Source organism: Brassica rapa, chromosome A08 (assembly GCF_000309985.2).
Source record: "Brassica rapa cultivar Chiifu-401-42 chromosome A08, CAAS_Brap_v3.01, whole genome shotgun sequence".
Classification (NCBI taxonomy): domain Eukaryota; kingdom Viridiplantae; phylum Streptophyta; class Magnoliopsida; order Brassicales; family Brassicaceae; genus Brassica; species Brassica rapa.
This window is the reverse complement of record NC_024802.2, coordinates 4,322,418-4,338,977: the sequence shown is the minus strand read 5'-3', so window position 1 is coordinate 4,338,977 and position 16,560 is coordinate 4,322,418. Positions and strand designations below refer to the sequence as shown.

Genomic DNA, 16,560 nt, shown 5'->3' with positions numbered 1-16,560 from the left:
TTAAACAATTAAAAACACATAACAAAGCGAAATTACATCATACTACATTTAAGAATTAAAATATTCAGACCACAAATGTTCAATCAGTGTATTTCGAAGTTCGAAATGAGCATCTCGATCTTTGATTTGCTTATGGCGAGCTAAAAATTCGTGAAATTGAGCAACATCAGCACTTGTCATCTCCACTTTTGCATTCGAAACTTCATGATATCACTCAAATTATCCTATGAGCAGTTGTACTCTCTCAAATAAGATGTCCAGCTGTAGTACTTAGAGACCAAATCCATAGGGAGCGTGTGCGGACAATAGACTCAACAATATCACGATTAAGCTAGACAATTAGGTGTAAAGTAGTAAATTATGTAAAGCAGTAAATCAACTGATTTGTTGTGAGAATATAAAAGAAAATAGCTAGATTTAGAGTTTTATGCAATCATGATTATAATTAATATTGAAGCTAAGGGTATGTGAATGACAATTCTATAAATCGAGTTCTAATGCAAAGATATCTAGCTCTTGTTGCGAGTCTAATCAGATGACTAAGTCCAGTGCTCCAGCTCTCGCATGTAAACATGGATCGAGTGTTGATCGATACTATTGACTAGGTATTGATTGATACTTCCTTAAGAAAGCTTTATCGTAATAATCGATATGTTCACTAGTTTCCTAGACCAGCTATCGCATGTATTTAACAACTTAGCTCAATATAATTAATTCAGGATATAATCCTACTTTCGTTATTCTCAACAATCTTAAAATCAGAGTTCTAGTTAGTTACTCTTGAAAACACAAGCAGTAAGAACAATTCTGATGAACAAAATCTATAAATTCACCTTAGCAGTTCTATAGTTTTGGCTAATCCATCAAAACCATAATGAACCATAAATCTTAAGGAGTAAACTACTCAGACATAGCAAGACAAATCATAGCAATAGTCTTATAGAATGCATAATATAAATAGGTAGAAAATAATAGAATTACAATACAAATCTCTAAAAGAGTCTTGGATCTTCTCTACGATCTAAAAAAAAATCTGAAATAGTTTGCTGTGTAAAAAGAAGGAAAAGATTGTGTGTTGTCCAAATAATGGCAAAACACATAAATACTAGGTAAAAATCGTCATATGTTATCTTGTAAATATGTGGATCTTTGGGCTTCAAGTCGGTCACGAAAAAGTCAGTGCGTCTACTTGCAACGGTGTCGAGAAACACCAAGGGGTCGGTGTCGATCGACACTCTGTCTGAATCTCGACTCCGGCTGGTTTCTTGAACAGCTATGAGTCTCTTCAATCTTTAGCTCTAAAATGCTCCATAATCTCCAGAATCTCCACATTGGATCGGTGGAAATCATGAAGTGTATTAATGTTTATCAGGTTAAACTTCCTAAACGGGTACACGTCTTCAACGTCAAACATCTATCGCATTGTCTTCATGGTGACAATGCCCCATCCGAGTGATTAGGCTAACTACATTTCTTTTTTCTCCGAAAGAGAAAAAAATTCAAAGGCGTTCCTCTCCTTTTAGTCGAGTAGTAGGAGTTCCCCAATCAAGATACTAAGACTTGATGCAAAGGGCTTGCATAAGAGACAAAGGACAAACTGAAAGTGTAAACAAATACCAAGTTATCCAAAGAAACCAACTTTCAGAAGAAACATAATACATACCATAATATAGTCTATTCCACATCCGATCTTCTTCTCAACTTCAGGGTGATAAGGAAGCAGCATCTCGACTCTGGCTGGTTTCTTGAACAGCTACGAGTCTCGTCAATCTTTAGCTTTAAAATGCTCCATAATCTCTATAATCTCCACATTGCCCCCCCCCCCCACCCCACCCCCCAAACACACACACACATAGACTTGGAAAGACTCTAAAATAGACTCCAAAAACATATAATAGATTCTTAAAAAGTTATATACCATGGCTGAAACTGGTAAAATTCATAGTATATCAATTCTTCCAGATTTATCCATTGGGTGTACTTAACAAAGGGAGCGTTTACCATTTCAGATGTACAACAAGCTCAACTAAAAAAAATTGGATCAGTGGAGATCATGGAGTGTATTAGTGCTTATCAGGTTAAACTTCCTAAACGGGTACACACATCGGACGTCTTCAACGTCAAACATCTATCGCATTGTCTTCATGGTGACAATGCCCCATCAGATTGGTGGACTATTCCTCCATCACTTGGAGAAACCTAATGCAGCGCATCATAAACATGACTGACATTATTATGAGTTTTATGTTTACTTGTGCTTTAAGTTATTTGTTTTCCTTTTCTTATTACTATTAGATAATTATAAATATCCTTTACGGATTAGGAATAGGGCTTTTCAGAGTAGTATAAATAACAAGCTTTACTTAACGTAATCGATACCTTATTCATATTTTATAAATTTGCAATTGCAATCAAGAGCTTTATAGCCTTAGAAGAGTACTCTTAACTCTATTTTGACTTGTTGAGAGTATCACCAAGATCAAAAGACCTTCTTGCTCGAGTCGAGAATATTGACAGCTCAAAGATTAATCATTTTCATTACAGTTTCTTGTTACTAAGCTTCTGCTCTCTGCCTCATGAACGAGAAAGAGCATTGTTTACATTGGAGAAGAGTCATGCTATCATATCACTAAAATGTGGGCTCGGGGAACGCCTACTACTCGACTAAAAGGAGAGGAACGCCTTTGATTTTTTTCTCTTTCGGAGAAAAAAAAATGTGGTTAGCCTAATCACTCGGATGATGATTGGATTAGCAGATGGTAGGCTGGTTTTGTCAACTCATTTGCCGTCCGAAATTGATTCTAAAAGAACGTATTTGTGTAATTTTTTTTTCTTTTTTAGAATAGCTCCAGTGGCAAAAGAAAAAGAAGCAAACTCCATCAGAATATTCAAACCCTGCACACAAAGTGTACCGTGACTCTACTTCTACACATAAGTTCAATGTAAAAATTTCATATCATATAAATGCTAAGGACTGTAAACAGTGAAAATGGTAAATATTCTGATGGCGTAATTCCTCCTCTCCTGCAAAGACCATATCTTCTAGAAAGTTCCGTCCATAATTCCAACTCAAACGAGAAAAATGATTGTGAACGGACCTTGTGTGTCTGAGTTTTAACTTCAAAACCTTGTAGGATGTATCCAAGAACGTTGTTGAGTTTGAGAATCTACAATAAAGCTTTTCTTCACCTGTTCTGCCTACGTTTGCGAAAATGTCTGAGGATGAAACTGTCTGCGTAGAGAGGATACTTCTTCTTTATTAGACCTTTGATGCATTTCCAATACGAAAAGTCAACAACTTCTCCATCTTTTCGAACTATAAACAAACATCGAGATCTCTCAAACTCTGGGTGATGCCCAACCTGCAATGAGAAAACCAAAGCAATCAAGATACTAAGACTTGATGCAAAGGACTTGCATAAGAGACAAAGAACAAACTGAAAGTGTAAACCAACTTTCAGAAGAAGCAAAATACATACCATGATAAAGTCTATTCCACATCCGATCTTCTTGTCAACTTCAGGGTGATAAGGAAGCAGCATCTCGACGATTGTTCTTTCGTGCTCAGGGCTTAGCCTATCCTGGTTTGCGTATCTGTAATTTAAAACGCCAAGCAGAGATTCATAATACGACCAACTAGGGGAATCGTATGCAGACATGGAGCAAATGTATCTTCTGTATAGATCCAATACTCTAACATCATTCTACTCTTTGGGTTTCAAAACCTAATCAAACAAATGAACATATAACCAGCAGTAACAACAGCACAACATTCACATATTTCTTTTTGCAATTTAACATCCAAATCTATAACGAATAACAAGAAATGCTTCAAGATTACGAGGATTCAACCAATAAAAAAACAGAGTTAGATAACAAAGTAATAATATATGATTATGCCTCGTCAATGATAAGAGGAGCCTGGACGTACTTTCCGGAGTGAAGAAGCATCCTGACGAAGCCAACGAGAGGAACCGTAACCTCCAGAATTTTATCTTCCCAATCCACGAACTCATCATCTCCTTCCTCGGAGCTTTCCTCTTCCTCAGACGAATTGAGCGGCCGACGAAGCAATTCCGAGCCGTACGACTCCGTGTCACCGATCCTAGCGCCGTCCGATTCCGTCCGCAGGGAACGAACTCGAGGCCATGCTGAGTCACGCGGGAAATAGAGAGAGAGAGGCGAAGGAGAGAAGGAGAAGATGAAAGCTCGTCGGCAACGGAAACAAGTTGAAGCCACTGGCGGCGTCGAGGAAACGGAAGCTAAGTTCATTCCGGGAGAGAGTTATGGAGTAGAGAAAGAAAGAAAGTAAGAGAGAGCTAAACGGTTACATTATCCATTCGCAGACGTGTACCGTGGAAAGCTTGCGACCAGAGGATTAGCAGTGACGAAGTTTGCGATTGATTCTGTTTGGGCTTAATGGGCCTCATAGTTGTTTTCATTCTTTTATGTTTTGATTAGTAGTATATTATTTGTACATGTTTTTTTTTTTTTTGTAACACTTATTATTTGTACATGTATTCTATTTAGGGGGCGACTGGTTTTCCCGCTACCACCCGCAAACGCAGCTTTTGCGGTTGGTAGCGGTTGTCGGCGGTTTGCAACAATCACTCAAATCGCTCTAAACCGCTTCAAACCGCTCCGAATCTCATAAATTCAAAAGCTGGCTCCAGCTAGCGTTTGCGGTTGCGGGCGGTTGCGGGAGGATACAATTTTTTCTTTTTTTTTAAAACAATATATATACAAAAGTAAAAATATTTTATAAAAATGTAAAATTGAAATTATAAAAATATTAAAATATGGTTCCTCGACGATGGCGATGGCGATGGCGACAAACTAGGGCTTCTATGGTTCCTCGACGATGGAATCCTGGAATTGATGGAGATCTTCAGGAAGGGATAGTGGATCTACACGTGAGGGATTACGGAATATTTGGGATATCCGGGATAAGATGGGCAAAAATATCTCGATCGAATTTGCGATGGGTCCTCAATTCACAGAATCAGATGGAGATAGGAAGATTGGGAGTATTATTACGATCTGGAAATCGATCGAGAGGTTCAATCATCATTAAAGCTTTACATCACAACAGTGAAGGTATTATCCTCGGGTTCAAAACAGAATCGCAATTGATACCGGAAGATTTGGTTTTGGTCCTCATACAGTTCGTGAAAGATTTATATAGGAAAGTTATGATTATTTGGGATCTTCTTAATGTGATTGTCAAGATGGTACTTTGCTTAAGCTGTAGCGGGTTATTGATTGACGGAATATTTGGTATTAAAGGGAGTATATTTTTCGGGGGAAAGATGAGTTCTTGGAAATGTTATAAAGAGAGATTGCACTTCAACTTTCTCCATATCATACTCGATTTTCTATTACTTTTCAATACTTGCGGTTTCATTCTTTCACTTGCGACTTTGACAATGTCACAGAGTCAGCTCATTGGAAGTTCCGGGGAGATGAAGAATGGTGAAGGAGCGCGCAAGAGGCTGAAGATCTCGGTTCCACATTTCAACAATTCGGACCTTATCAAGGGCTACTCCAAAACTTTGATTGGAAGATGCATGAACCCGGCGAAGCAAAACATCAAGTATTTAGTGGTGACGCTTCCCAAGATTTGGAACATGGAGGATAGGGTCGTGGGCACTGATCTGGGCCTTGGAAGGTTTCAGTTTGATTTTGATGTCGAGGAAGACATTGAGACGGTGCTGAAGATGCAGCCTTTCCACTTCGATTACTGGATGATTTCACTGGTGCGCTGGCAACCAAAGAAGACTAATAACTATCCGTCGGAGATCACTTTCTGGATCAAGGTCTTGGGAGTTCCGCTGGAGTTTTGGGAAGCACCTACTTTCCGCAGCATTGGTGATGCATTGGGGGAAACAAAAGATGTTGATCTGGATTACGGCAGGGTTCAAGTGGTGGTAGATGGATTTAAGGCGTTGACGTTCGAGACGACAGTTGATTTCATGGGAGGTGAATATTATGAAGGAGAAGAGGTTCCTGTTTCTCTGCGGTATGAAAAACTGTTTGGGTATTGTGAGACGTGTCTCAGCCTCTGCCACAAGGATGATAACTGCCCACTGACGGTAAAAAATCCTGAGAAGGCGAAGGAGACAGGGGTTGAAATGGAAGGAGGAGTTGAGGACAGAGCTCGAAGCTACAAGGGCGTGGTTATTAATGGAAATGGGGGCCAACAAGATAGAGGAAGAGAGCATCGAGAGGACCATGAAAAAGGCAAAGGTAAAATGTATGAGGAACATGACTCGAAATGGGTCAGGGTTGGGGAGAAGGAGTCTAAAAAACATCACAACCGCAGTGGTTATCGCAGAGAGGAAGAAGGCTCTCGTCATAGGAACTTCAGGAGGGAGCCCACTCGGACATACCATCAGGAGGAACGCTCCAGAGCACACGGCGGTCCGAGGAGTGATAGAGTGGCACGCAGTGAGGTTCTCAATGACGCAAGGGAGGAAGGAGAAATCAATGACATGGAGAAGGCAAGCCAGGGGGAAGGGACGGAGCAAGATCAGACTCATCCTTCTCAGGCTTTCCTGGCGGAGTTAAAGGAGACTCAAGAGCCAATCTCTCAAACTTCAGGGGCGTTGAGTGGGGAACAAGGAACATTGGCGATACAAATGGGTCTCGAGGCTGGGAAAACTCTGGTAAATGATTCTGGTTTGGAATTAGAGGACAGTACTAGGATTGAGAATGATAAGATAGAGGAGATACAAACTCTTGGTGATGGAGAAACAGAGGGCGATGCCAATATGCAGGAGGCTGCGACTGAGGAGCTCAATGAGGAGAGGGATGTGGAGGAGGAGGATGGTAAAGAAAAGGCTAATGGAGAGGCAGAAAAGAGACAGGGTGGTCGTAGACGTCTCCTCAAACCGGTACTGGCCACAGGAGCTTCAACCAAGCTGAAGATGGCTCAGATGATGTTCAACAAGCGTATGGCAGCAAAGACTGGATCGCGCCAGGGGGATCATTCCAAGCAGGTAGAGGAGAAGGGCACATCAAACCCAAAACCTGATCCTCCAAAACAATGAAGCTTTTATGAATCAAACAATCTCTATGATGTTTTATGGGTGGTTTATGGCTTTCCCTTTTTATTTTTTTAATCTTTTCATAAGCTCTTTGAGCATTTTTATTTGGAGTTATCATGGTTTGATGTTGGCCTGTGTATGGTCTTTGTTTCTCTGGTATTTGAAGTGGCTTATTTATCTGATCTTTCGATGGAATAAAACGCTTGTTTTAGATTGGTGGTGTTGCTATGGTTTATTGGTTATTGGTGCAGGAAATGGGGATAAGGCACTAATGCAGCGAGTATATAATAGATTGTTTAGATATTACTTGAGGATGGACTTATCTCAAAGGAGTGATATTATGTATTTTTGTCTTTTGAGGTTGAGTTTTGTATATGGCAATCAACGGAAAGATTTGGCTCTATATTTATCAAAGGTACAATTACTGTGTTTGGTCTCATCATACCAAACACAGAGAAGGAACGGTGCGGCAATGAATGATCGACATGTGCATGGGGGTGTAATTTGGTTTTGTTTCAAAGATTTGGCAAGGTGGTATATGGTTCTGGTATTGGTTTTGGAGATGGTACCGAGGCGGATCCTATCAAACCAAATGCGGTTAGGTACTGGCTGTTAAATTGGGACTCAGAAATTATTTATTGGATTATGTTATCTACTTTTAGTAATTTATTTTAACCAAGCGGAGGACTGGGGGCACAGCTTGATATTGGTATTAACAAATGTCATTCTTAAGTTTTTAACAAGATACATATGTTTGGTATTGGATTATGATTGCTATGATGGTATTTTAGTGGTAACACGGGCTCTCCTTGGGCATTTCAATTTGATTTTGCTTCTTAAATGGACGATCATGACGGTTTGGATTGGAGACTGGTGCATAATTGAAAAGTGGCCCGATAATTATTATCCGGTAACTGATGTAGACTGGTGGGTGTTTGTTTTACATGGGATGGACGATTACTTGGATGCAGTTAGGCTATGGTGGCAATGGGAACGTGATGTTAAAATAATTTCGGGTATCATTAAACCTGTATCCTCTGGCTCGATGGAGCAATTCAAATATTTTTATTTATGAAAATATTAAGCTGGAATTGTAGAGGACTAGGAAGTCATTGGACCATAAGTTATCTCAGGAAAATATGGCATAAACATAAACCAGAATTTTTATTTTTATCTGAAACGAAACAGGATTTCGATTTCGTACAAAGGTATCAATCTCATTTTGGATATGATAATTTGGTTACTGTGGACCCAAATGGGAGGAGTGGTGGGCTGGCTCTTTTTTATAACAAGGAATATCAAGTTAAAATTCTATATTCTAGCAACAGAATGATAGATATCGAGGCGGTGGTCAAAGGAAAACAAGTTTTCCTTACCTTTGTCTATGGGGATCCGGTACAAGAGTTAAGAGAGCAGGTTTGGGAAAGATTAACTAGATTTGGATTATCACGATCGGAACCTTGGTTTATTATTGGAGATTTAAATGAAATTACTGGAAATCATGAAAAGGATGGGGGTTCCCTACGATGTACAACTTCCTCATTCCTTTTAACAACATGATAAAGAATAGTGGACTTTTGGAATTTCCGGCTCGAGGTAATACATTGTCTTGGCAAGGAAGAAGGGGCAAAGGGAAAGGAGCAGTGATGGTCAGATGTCGATTGGATCGGGCTTTGGCAAATGAGGAATGGCATACACTTTTCCCATGTTCTTACACAGAATATTTAAAGATGGTGGGTTCTGATCATCGTCCAGTCGTTGCTTTTTTAGAGGATAATCCATCAAGGAAAAGAAGGGGACAATTCAGGTTTGATAAGAGATGGATTGGACAAGAGGGTCTTATGGATTCAATTGTGGCTGGCTGGACGGAAACTCAGGGAGGACAAACAGTTGATTTTGTTACAAAAATCAATAATTGTCGTCATGAAATATCTTCATGGCGAAAAGATAATCAGCCATATGGGAAGGACAAAATTAAAGAGCTTCAACAGGCCCTAGAAGAAGTTCAAATGGATAATAGCAGATCACAAGAAGAGATTCTTGAGGTTTCCAGGAAGTTACAAGAGGTCTATAAGGATGAGGAGGAATATTGGCATCAGAAAAGCCGGAATATGTGGCACTCGTCTGGAGATCTTAATACTAAGTTTTACCATGCCTTGACAAAGCAGCGTAAGGTTCGTAATAAAATAGTGGGGTTACATGATGTATTGGGTAATTGGATAACTGATGAGAATGGAGTTGAGAAGGTGGCGGTGGATTATTTTGAAAATTTGTTTAGTTCCACGGATCCAACGGAATTTGATAGTTTTTTGGATGAGATAGTCCCATCTATTTCCCCCCAAATGAATCAAAATTTATTGCGAATGGCAACAGAGGACGAGGTCCGACTAGCTTTATTTATGATGCACCCGGAAAAAGCACCAGGTCCGGATGGGATGACAGCTCTTTTTTATCAACATTCCTGGCATGTTATTAAGAAGGATGTGGTTGAGATGGTGAATAATTTTCTCCTCACAGGAAATATGGATCCACGGTTGAATACTACTAATATCTGTATGATTCCGAAAACAGAGAGACCCACAAGGATGACGGATCTAAGGCCGATTAGTCTATGTAATGTGGGTTACAAGATTATTTCGAAAGTTTTGTGTCAAAGATTGAAAACTTGTCTCCCGCGACTAATTTCGGAGACGCAATCGGCTTTTGTGGCGGGCAGGTTAATATCGGATAATATTCTTATAGCGCAGGAAATGTTTCATGGACTGAGGACCAATAAGTCTTGTCAAAACAAGTTTATGGCGATCAAAACGGATATGAGTAAGGCATATGATAGGATAGAGTGGAGGTTTATTGAGGCGCTTCTTCATAAAATGGGATTTGATCCTCGTTGGATCAATTTGATGCTAGAGTGTATTTCTTCGGTTCAATATAGGGTCCTACTAAATGGTCAGCCACGAGGTCTTATCATCCCACAGCGGGGCCTTCGACAAGGGGATCCCTTGTCTCCGTATTTATTTATTATGTGTACTGAGTCTTTAATTGCGAATATTAAGAAGGCGGAGAGGGTGAAACAATTAACTGGTTTAAAGGTAGCCAGAGCTTGTCCAGCAATATCTCATTTGCTATTTGCAGATGATAGTCTTTTCTTTTGTAAGGCAAATAAGGAAGAGTGTCATACCATTCTGAGGATTTTGAAAGAATATGAGGCTGTTTCAGGACAACAAATTAATTTTCAGAAATCTTCAATTCAATTTGGACACAAAATTGAAGAAGCTAGTCGTCAAGAATTGAGAGATATTCTGGAAATCCAGAATATAGGAGGTATGGGATCTTATTTAGGCTTACCAGAAAGTCTTGGAGGATCTAAGGTACAGATATTTGGTTTTGTACAAGAACGATTGAATAATAGGGTTAATGGTTGGACTTTTAGATTTTTTACCAAAGGAGGAAAAGAGGTAATTATTAAGTCGGTGGTTACGGCCCTGCCAAACCATGTCATGTCTGTTTATCGGTTACCGAAGGCTACAGTTAAAAAGTTAACAAGTGCAGTAGTCCAGTTTTGGTGGAGTCCAGGAGGGAGTACAAAAGGTATGCATTGGAAATCATGGGATAAACTATGTCTGCCTAAAGATAATGGTGGACTAGGCTTTAAGGATCTTATGGATTTTAACACAGCAATGCTTGGCAAGCAATTGTGGAGGCTAATTGAGAAGCCAAATACTCTTTTTTCAAGAGTCTTCAAAGGACGGTACTATAGGAATGCTTCACCCCTGGAACCGATTCGTTCATACTCCCCGTCATATGGCTGGAGGAGTATTATTTCTGCTAGATCTTTGGTTTGTAAAAGACTAATTAAAAGGGTGGGAACAGGTTCATCTATATCAGTATGGAATGACCCTTGAATCCCAGCCACTCGCCCGAGACCAGCAAACAAAAACCTTCAAAACAGTTACCCGGATATCACAGTGGATTCCCTCATAAATCAGGAATCCCGAACATGGAATTTACAGGCAATCAGGACTTTGGTGGATCCTCAGGATGTGAAAATCATTGAAAGTATTCCACTAAGTCGGAATCAGATGGAGGATAGAAATGGATGGCATTTTACTAACAACGGAAAATATTCGGTCCAATCAGGGTATCAAGTGGAAAGGGTATATCCTGATAAAGAAAAACCACCAGATTTTTATGGTCCCACAGTGGATGCATTAAAAGCTTTCTGCTGGAAAGTGCGGTGCCCTCCGAAAATGAAACACTTCTTATGGCAACTTCTTTCAGGATGTATAGCGGTACTGAAAAATCTAAAATCAAGAGGGATACAAGGAGATATATGTTGTGCCCGATGCGGAGATCCAGAGGAATCAATAAACCATGTGTTTTTTGAATGTCCTCCAACACGTCAAGTATGGGCATTGTCTAAAATCCCATCGCATCCCAATATTTTTCCTGTCTGTTCCTTGTTTACTAATATGGATCATCTTTTTTGGAGAGTCAAACCACATATGGATGACCACCAATTTGCATGGATATTATGGTATATATGGAAAGGCCGGAATAGTAAAGTTTTTAGCAATCTGGATATTGACCCGAGGGAAACACTTAAATTAGCAGAATTGGAGTCATCACTCTGGTCTGAGGCACAAGTAGCAAAGGAATCAACAAGGGGACAGCAGGTACAGACCACTTCTACGTTAGTGACGTCAGGAAGATGGTGCTTTATAGATGGATCATGGAAAGATAAGGATTTATTTTCAGGGCAAGGCTGGTATAGTACTTTACCGGGTTTCGATGGTTTATTAGGGGCAAGAAATGTAAGGACATGTCTCTCACCTCTTCATTCGGAGATGGAGGCTTTGATTTGGGCAATGGAATGTATGAAGAATTTAAGACAGATTCAGGTGACGTTTGCAATGGATTGTTCTCAATTGGTGAAGATGGTTTCGGAACCAGAAGAATGGCCAGCATTTGGAAGTTATCTAGAGGACATTAAGCTTTTGAAAATAAGTTTCCTCAACTCAGACATCGTTCATGTACCACGGACGGAGAACTCAAGGGCGGATAGCTTAGCACACAGTGCTAGGAAACAACCGTCTTTCGTCGTTCACATGGATGCGGAGTTACCAAATTGGTTTACATAGTCAATATGAATCTGTAGATGTTCTTTTGCTGTCAAAAAAAAAAAAAAAATTAAAATATATCTATTATATTTTAATTAATATTATAAAATTTTATAATAAAAATAATTTTAATAAATTTTCAAAAATTAAAATTATAACTTTCTTAATATAAATTTTATATTTATTATAATTTTATGATTTTTTATATTTTATAATTATATTAAATGTAAATATTGTTAATTTATTATTTGTCTGTTACCGCATTTGGTAGTTAACCAGTCATAAGTCACCCGCAAACGCATCAATTTTTAACCGCAGTACCAGTCGTACAAATCTCTTAAAACCGCTAGAAACCGCAACCGCCCGCATCCACAAACTCCCGCAACCGCAACCGCTGCGTTTGAACCAGTCAGGCCCTTTGTTTAGGCCAGGGTAATAAAACGAGCATGATTAGTATATCTATCTATCTATAATATTATTTATAAAGCAATTTTTTTATTTGTCATGTTCTCCATGATTTTAGTAAATTTGTCTATTTGTCATATTTTTATTGGTTTTTATCAAAATTATTAATTTATTAACTTAAATAAATGATTTTGCTGATTTATTATGTTTTCCATAATTTAGGTAATTTTACTTATTTGTCATATATTTATTAGTTTTTATCTGAGTCATTAATTTTAATAATTAATTTTAATTAGACTCATTAAAATTTCTATATCTTAATGAATAGTTATATAATTTATTATTTAACTGCTTTCAAATTAATATTATAAAATAATACCTCTAAAAATAAATGGAAAACATGTTTGAAAAAAACAAATAATTCCATGTATTTATTTTGTGTTAGTTTTTAGCATTATACTAAATATTAAAAATATTTTTATTTAAAAAAATATTAATATATTGTTTTAAACATAATATGTCATGACATATTTGTTTTAAATAATTAAGTTTATTAACGAGGTATATAAGAAATAACAATAAATTTAATATATATTTGTTTGTTAACGTGGCCTTTGGCGGTATTTTATTTTTTATTTTTATTATTCAGTTGCAAGAATAACATTTATTTGTTTTTTTAAGTCGAACAAGTTAATATTTTTTTATTTTTTATTTCTCTAAATATTTTTTTCAGAATATTATAAGATATTTTAAAAATACCTGCCTCCTAAAGAGAATATTTTCAAAATATTAATTTTTTTGTTTAGAAGAAGTACCTTATATTTATAAAAACAATTAAAATTAAATTTATTTACTGATGCCAAAAAAAAAAAAATTAAATTTATTTACTTTTTCAAGAGTTTTACAGAATTATGACATTGTTTAAATAAAAAAATTCTATTATAAGACTATTATGTAAAAAATGTGATTCTATATTTTTATATAAACACTGTATTTTCCAAAATGACTTATTTTAGTTATAATTATTAAAGTTTGAAAGTTAATAGAACATTTGAAAATAACAACTTATGATTTTATAATAAATAATAGTATTTTATAGGAAAACAGCAATTTCTATTTTAAGTAAAAAAAATATAGATTGACTATAGCTTATTTTTCTCTATTGTAGAATTAAAAAAATGAAAATAGCAATATATAGAAAATGTTATTATCTTATACATTACACGGTTTGTTTGAGTGTTTATTCAGTTATTATGGAAGGTATTTCACAACATAATTATACATATATCAATATTTTATTTACTTTGATTAATATAAAATGTTAAGTTGGGTTCCGTGTGTCATTCATGTGCTTTTGATTTATTTTTGGGGTTTTGTGAGTTTTGGTAACTCCAAAAATTTGGTTTAATAATATCACTTTATATTAACAATTATATATTTATTTTTTAATTAAATAACTGTTTATAAATTAATATAATAAAGATAGTTAAAGATAAAAAACATATTAAAAATATTAATTTTCATTCAAAAATAATATTTTTAGATCAATAAAAATTAAAATTAAGATGTTGAAAGATTTATAAAATAGTATAAATTTGAATTTTATTTCAATTTATTATCTTTAAACTAATAGTATATTTATTAATAAGTATTTATAAAATAATTATGCCCGCATGTGCGGGCAAAACACCTAGTTTCAAACAATTTAGTGGTGCTTTCACGGGACATAGGTTAACAGTACACTGCCCCGATATCTTCATAGGGCTAGGTTTCTCTAAGTCACAACTATCTCTCTCTCTCTCTAGCACCAAATAAAACAAGCATGATTTAGATTATATACCTATTGAACTCAACCTTGAGATCTTGTTGAGGTTACCACCGAAATCAATAGCTAGGTTTCGCAGCGTGTCCAAGCTATGGGCATCAATACTTGATAGTCCATACTTCAAAGATTTGTACCTGACTAAGTCCTTGGCTCAGCCTCGTCTCATATTTGCCATCGAAGAAAATGGTCTGTGGAGAATCTTCTCTTTACCTTAGAGTCTGACTCCACACGAGAAGCCTTTATCATCTCTTGTAGTAACTCCCGAGTTTCATATGCAGTTCCCTCCAGACGGTATGCAGATATTTGATCATGATGACCGACAATTCTCATGTGGCTATGCCTCAGGTTTGATCTATTTCTATGGTGTGTGGACGGACGAAGAAAGAGCGCCCGTGATATGTAACCCTAAAACTGGACGGTATGAGACCTTACCTTATATTTCAAGGTACAGAAGGTCGTCTAGCGTTTTGGGGTTTGATCCGATTGACAAACAATTCAAAGTATTCTTCATTTCTCATCCATGTTGTTGTGATGATCACAGAATTAGGACACTGGGAACTAGAGGAATGAGGTGGAGAAAGATCGGATGTTCCTTAAGAGTTGAGATTGAGAGTGAAGGGGTATGCATTAATGGAGTTTTGTATTACTTAGGTTACATGTGAGAGGAAATGTCTGAGGCTACATCTAGTTATGTGATAGTTTGCTTTGATGTTAGGTCTGAGAAATTCAAATTTATATATCCAAAAAGCTTATGTGAACTGATAAACTGTAAGAGTAAGTTAGGTGTGATTTACAATGACGATTTCACTGATGATTCCATTGAGTTGCGTCTGTGGGTTCTAGAGGATGTGGAGAAACAGGAATGGTCTAAGTATGCACCAGGAACTAGGGCTGGACATAAAATCCCCGAAATCTGAACCGAATCCGAACCGAAAAATCGATCCGTACCCGATCGGAAATGTAAAAATATACTTCAATGGATCTTGTAGGATGTTACAAAACATATCCGAACCCAAAGTATTATGAACCGAACCCGAACGGAAAATCCGAAAAACCAGAAAACTCGGAAAAAATATCCGAAGAAACTGATCTGAATATTCAAATTAATATACAATATAAATATTTGAAACATAAATATGTACTTCAAATATCAATTTCATATTTATTTGGATATGATATCTAACAATAAGTATTTAAAATTTAAATATATACCTTAAATACTCCATTATATTCAAAGAAGTATATATTTCTTATGTTTTACTTTAGATATATCCGAACCGAACCGATATAACCCGAATCCAAATAATATATGGTTACTTCGGATATATCCGATCCGAAACCGAAGTGTTATATCCGAATCCGATCCGTACTTATATATTTACAAGAATGGGACTTAGGAGGTGTTACAAAATAGAACCAAAATCTGAAAACTCGATCCGAACCCGAACGGATACCCGAACGCTCAGGTCTACCAGAAACTTTTTGCAAAATTTTAAAATAGACCCCCTAAAACCATGAAATTTGTTTTATTCCAACAAAATATAGTGCCATTTGTTAAAATAAACGAAAAACAAATGCCTAACATATTATCGTTTTCACTCTAATAAATAATGTATAACAAAAAAAAAAATAATGTCATCATCGCCTGAAAAGAATGATTTATGCTATCAAATTTAGAATTTTCATTGTCACTTAAGCATGTCACAAATTTACTTAAAGCACTCCTTCATAATTAATAAATAAGTCAGGTAAGTAAAAAAGAGAAAAATTAATACATGGATTTTTGAATATGTGTTGCGCGGAAACCTCTGATTCGAGATGAATCAAAGCTGTATCACTCGATACCGTCGCTCTCGATTCAACCTGTCTTGAGTCACAAGAACGATAGAGCTAAAGAACTGTAAAGAGAGTACACAGAGAATTGTTCACCCAGGGTATCACTCCGGTGTGGAGTACTAATCCCTGGAGCCAGACTCAGCCTAGCAAATCCACTAGAACAAAGCACCGATCTCGAAACCGAGATGGTGGAGAACTCTCAGATGCCGTTACAGATCTCTCTCTCTCTCTCGTTTTAGCTCACCACTCTTAGCTGCGACTAACTCTCTTAGTCCCTTTATATATAAGGACTTTACAACGCTAAACCAAGAAACAGAATAAGCTAAACCGG

The 16,560-nt window shown here is 36.9% G+C and overlaps 3 protein-coding genes across 6 annotated transcripts in view; 1 reads left to right on the top strand and 2 right to left on the bottom strand.

Moving 5' to 3' along the window:
• The window catches only part of LOC103833097, a 1,138,500-nt gene that overhangs the window by 933,613 nt on the left and 188,327 nt on the right, over nucleotides 1-16,560 (bottom strand). The window lies entirely within an intron of this gene.
• Nucleotides 2,857-4,420, bottom strand: LOC103833109 (protein DCL homolog, chloroplastic). The gene is made up of 3 exons (XM_009109199.3): nucleotides 3,932-4,420; nucleotides 3,480-3,594; nucleotides 2,857-3,362 (listed from the first exon to the last, which is right to left on the bottom strand). The coding sequence occupies exons 1-3, from the start codon at nucleotides 4,270-4,272 to the stop codon at nucleotides 3,186-3,188; spliced, it is 633 nt and encodes a 210-aa protein (XP_009107447.1). The 5' UTR covers nucleotides 4,273-4,420; the 3' UTR covers nucleotides 2,857-3,185.
• LOC108869290 (F-box protein At2g16450) lies at nucleotides 11,866-15,207 on the top strand. Its single transcript, XM_033277404.1, has 4 exons — nucleotides 11,866-11,944; nucleotides 14,460-14,579; nucleotides 14,739-14,838; nucleotides 14,941-15,207. Exons 1-4 carry the CDS (start codon nucleotides 11,866-11,868, stop codon nucleotides 15,053-15,055), a joined length of 414 nt encoding a protein of 137 aa, XP_033133295.1. The 3' UTR covers nucleotides 15,056-15,207.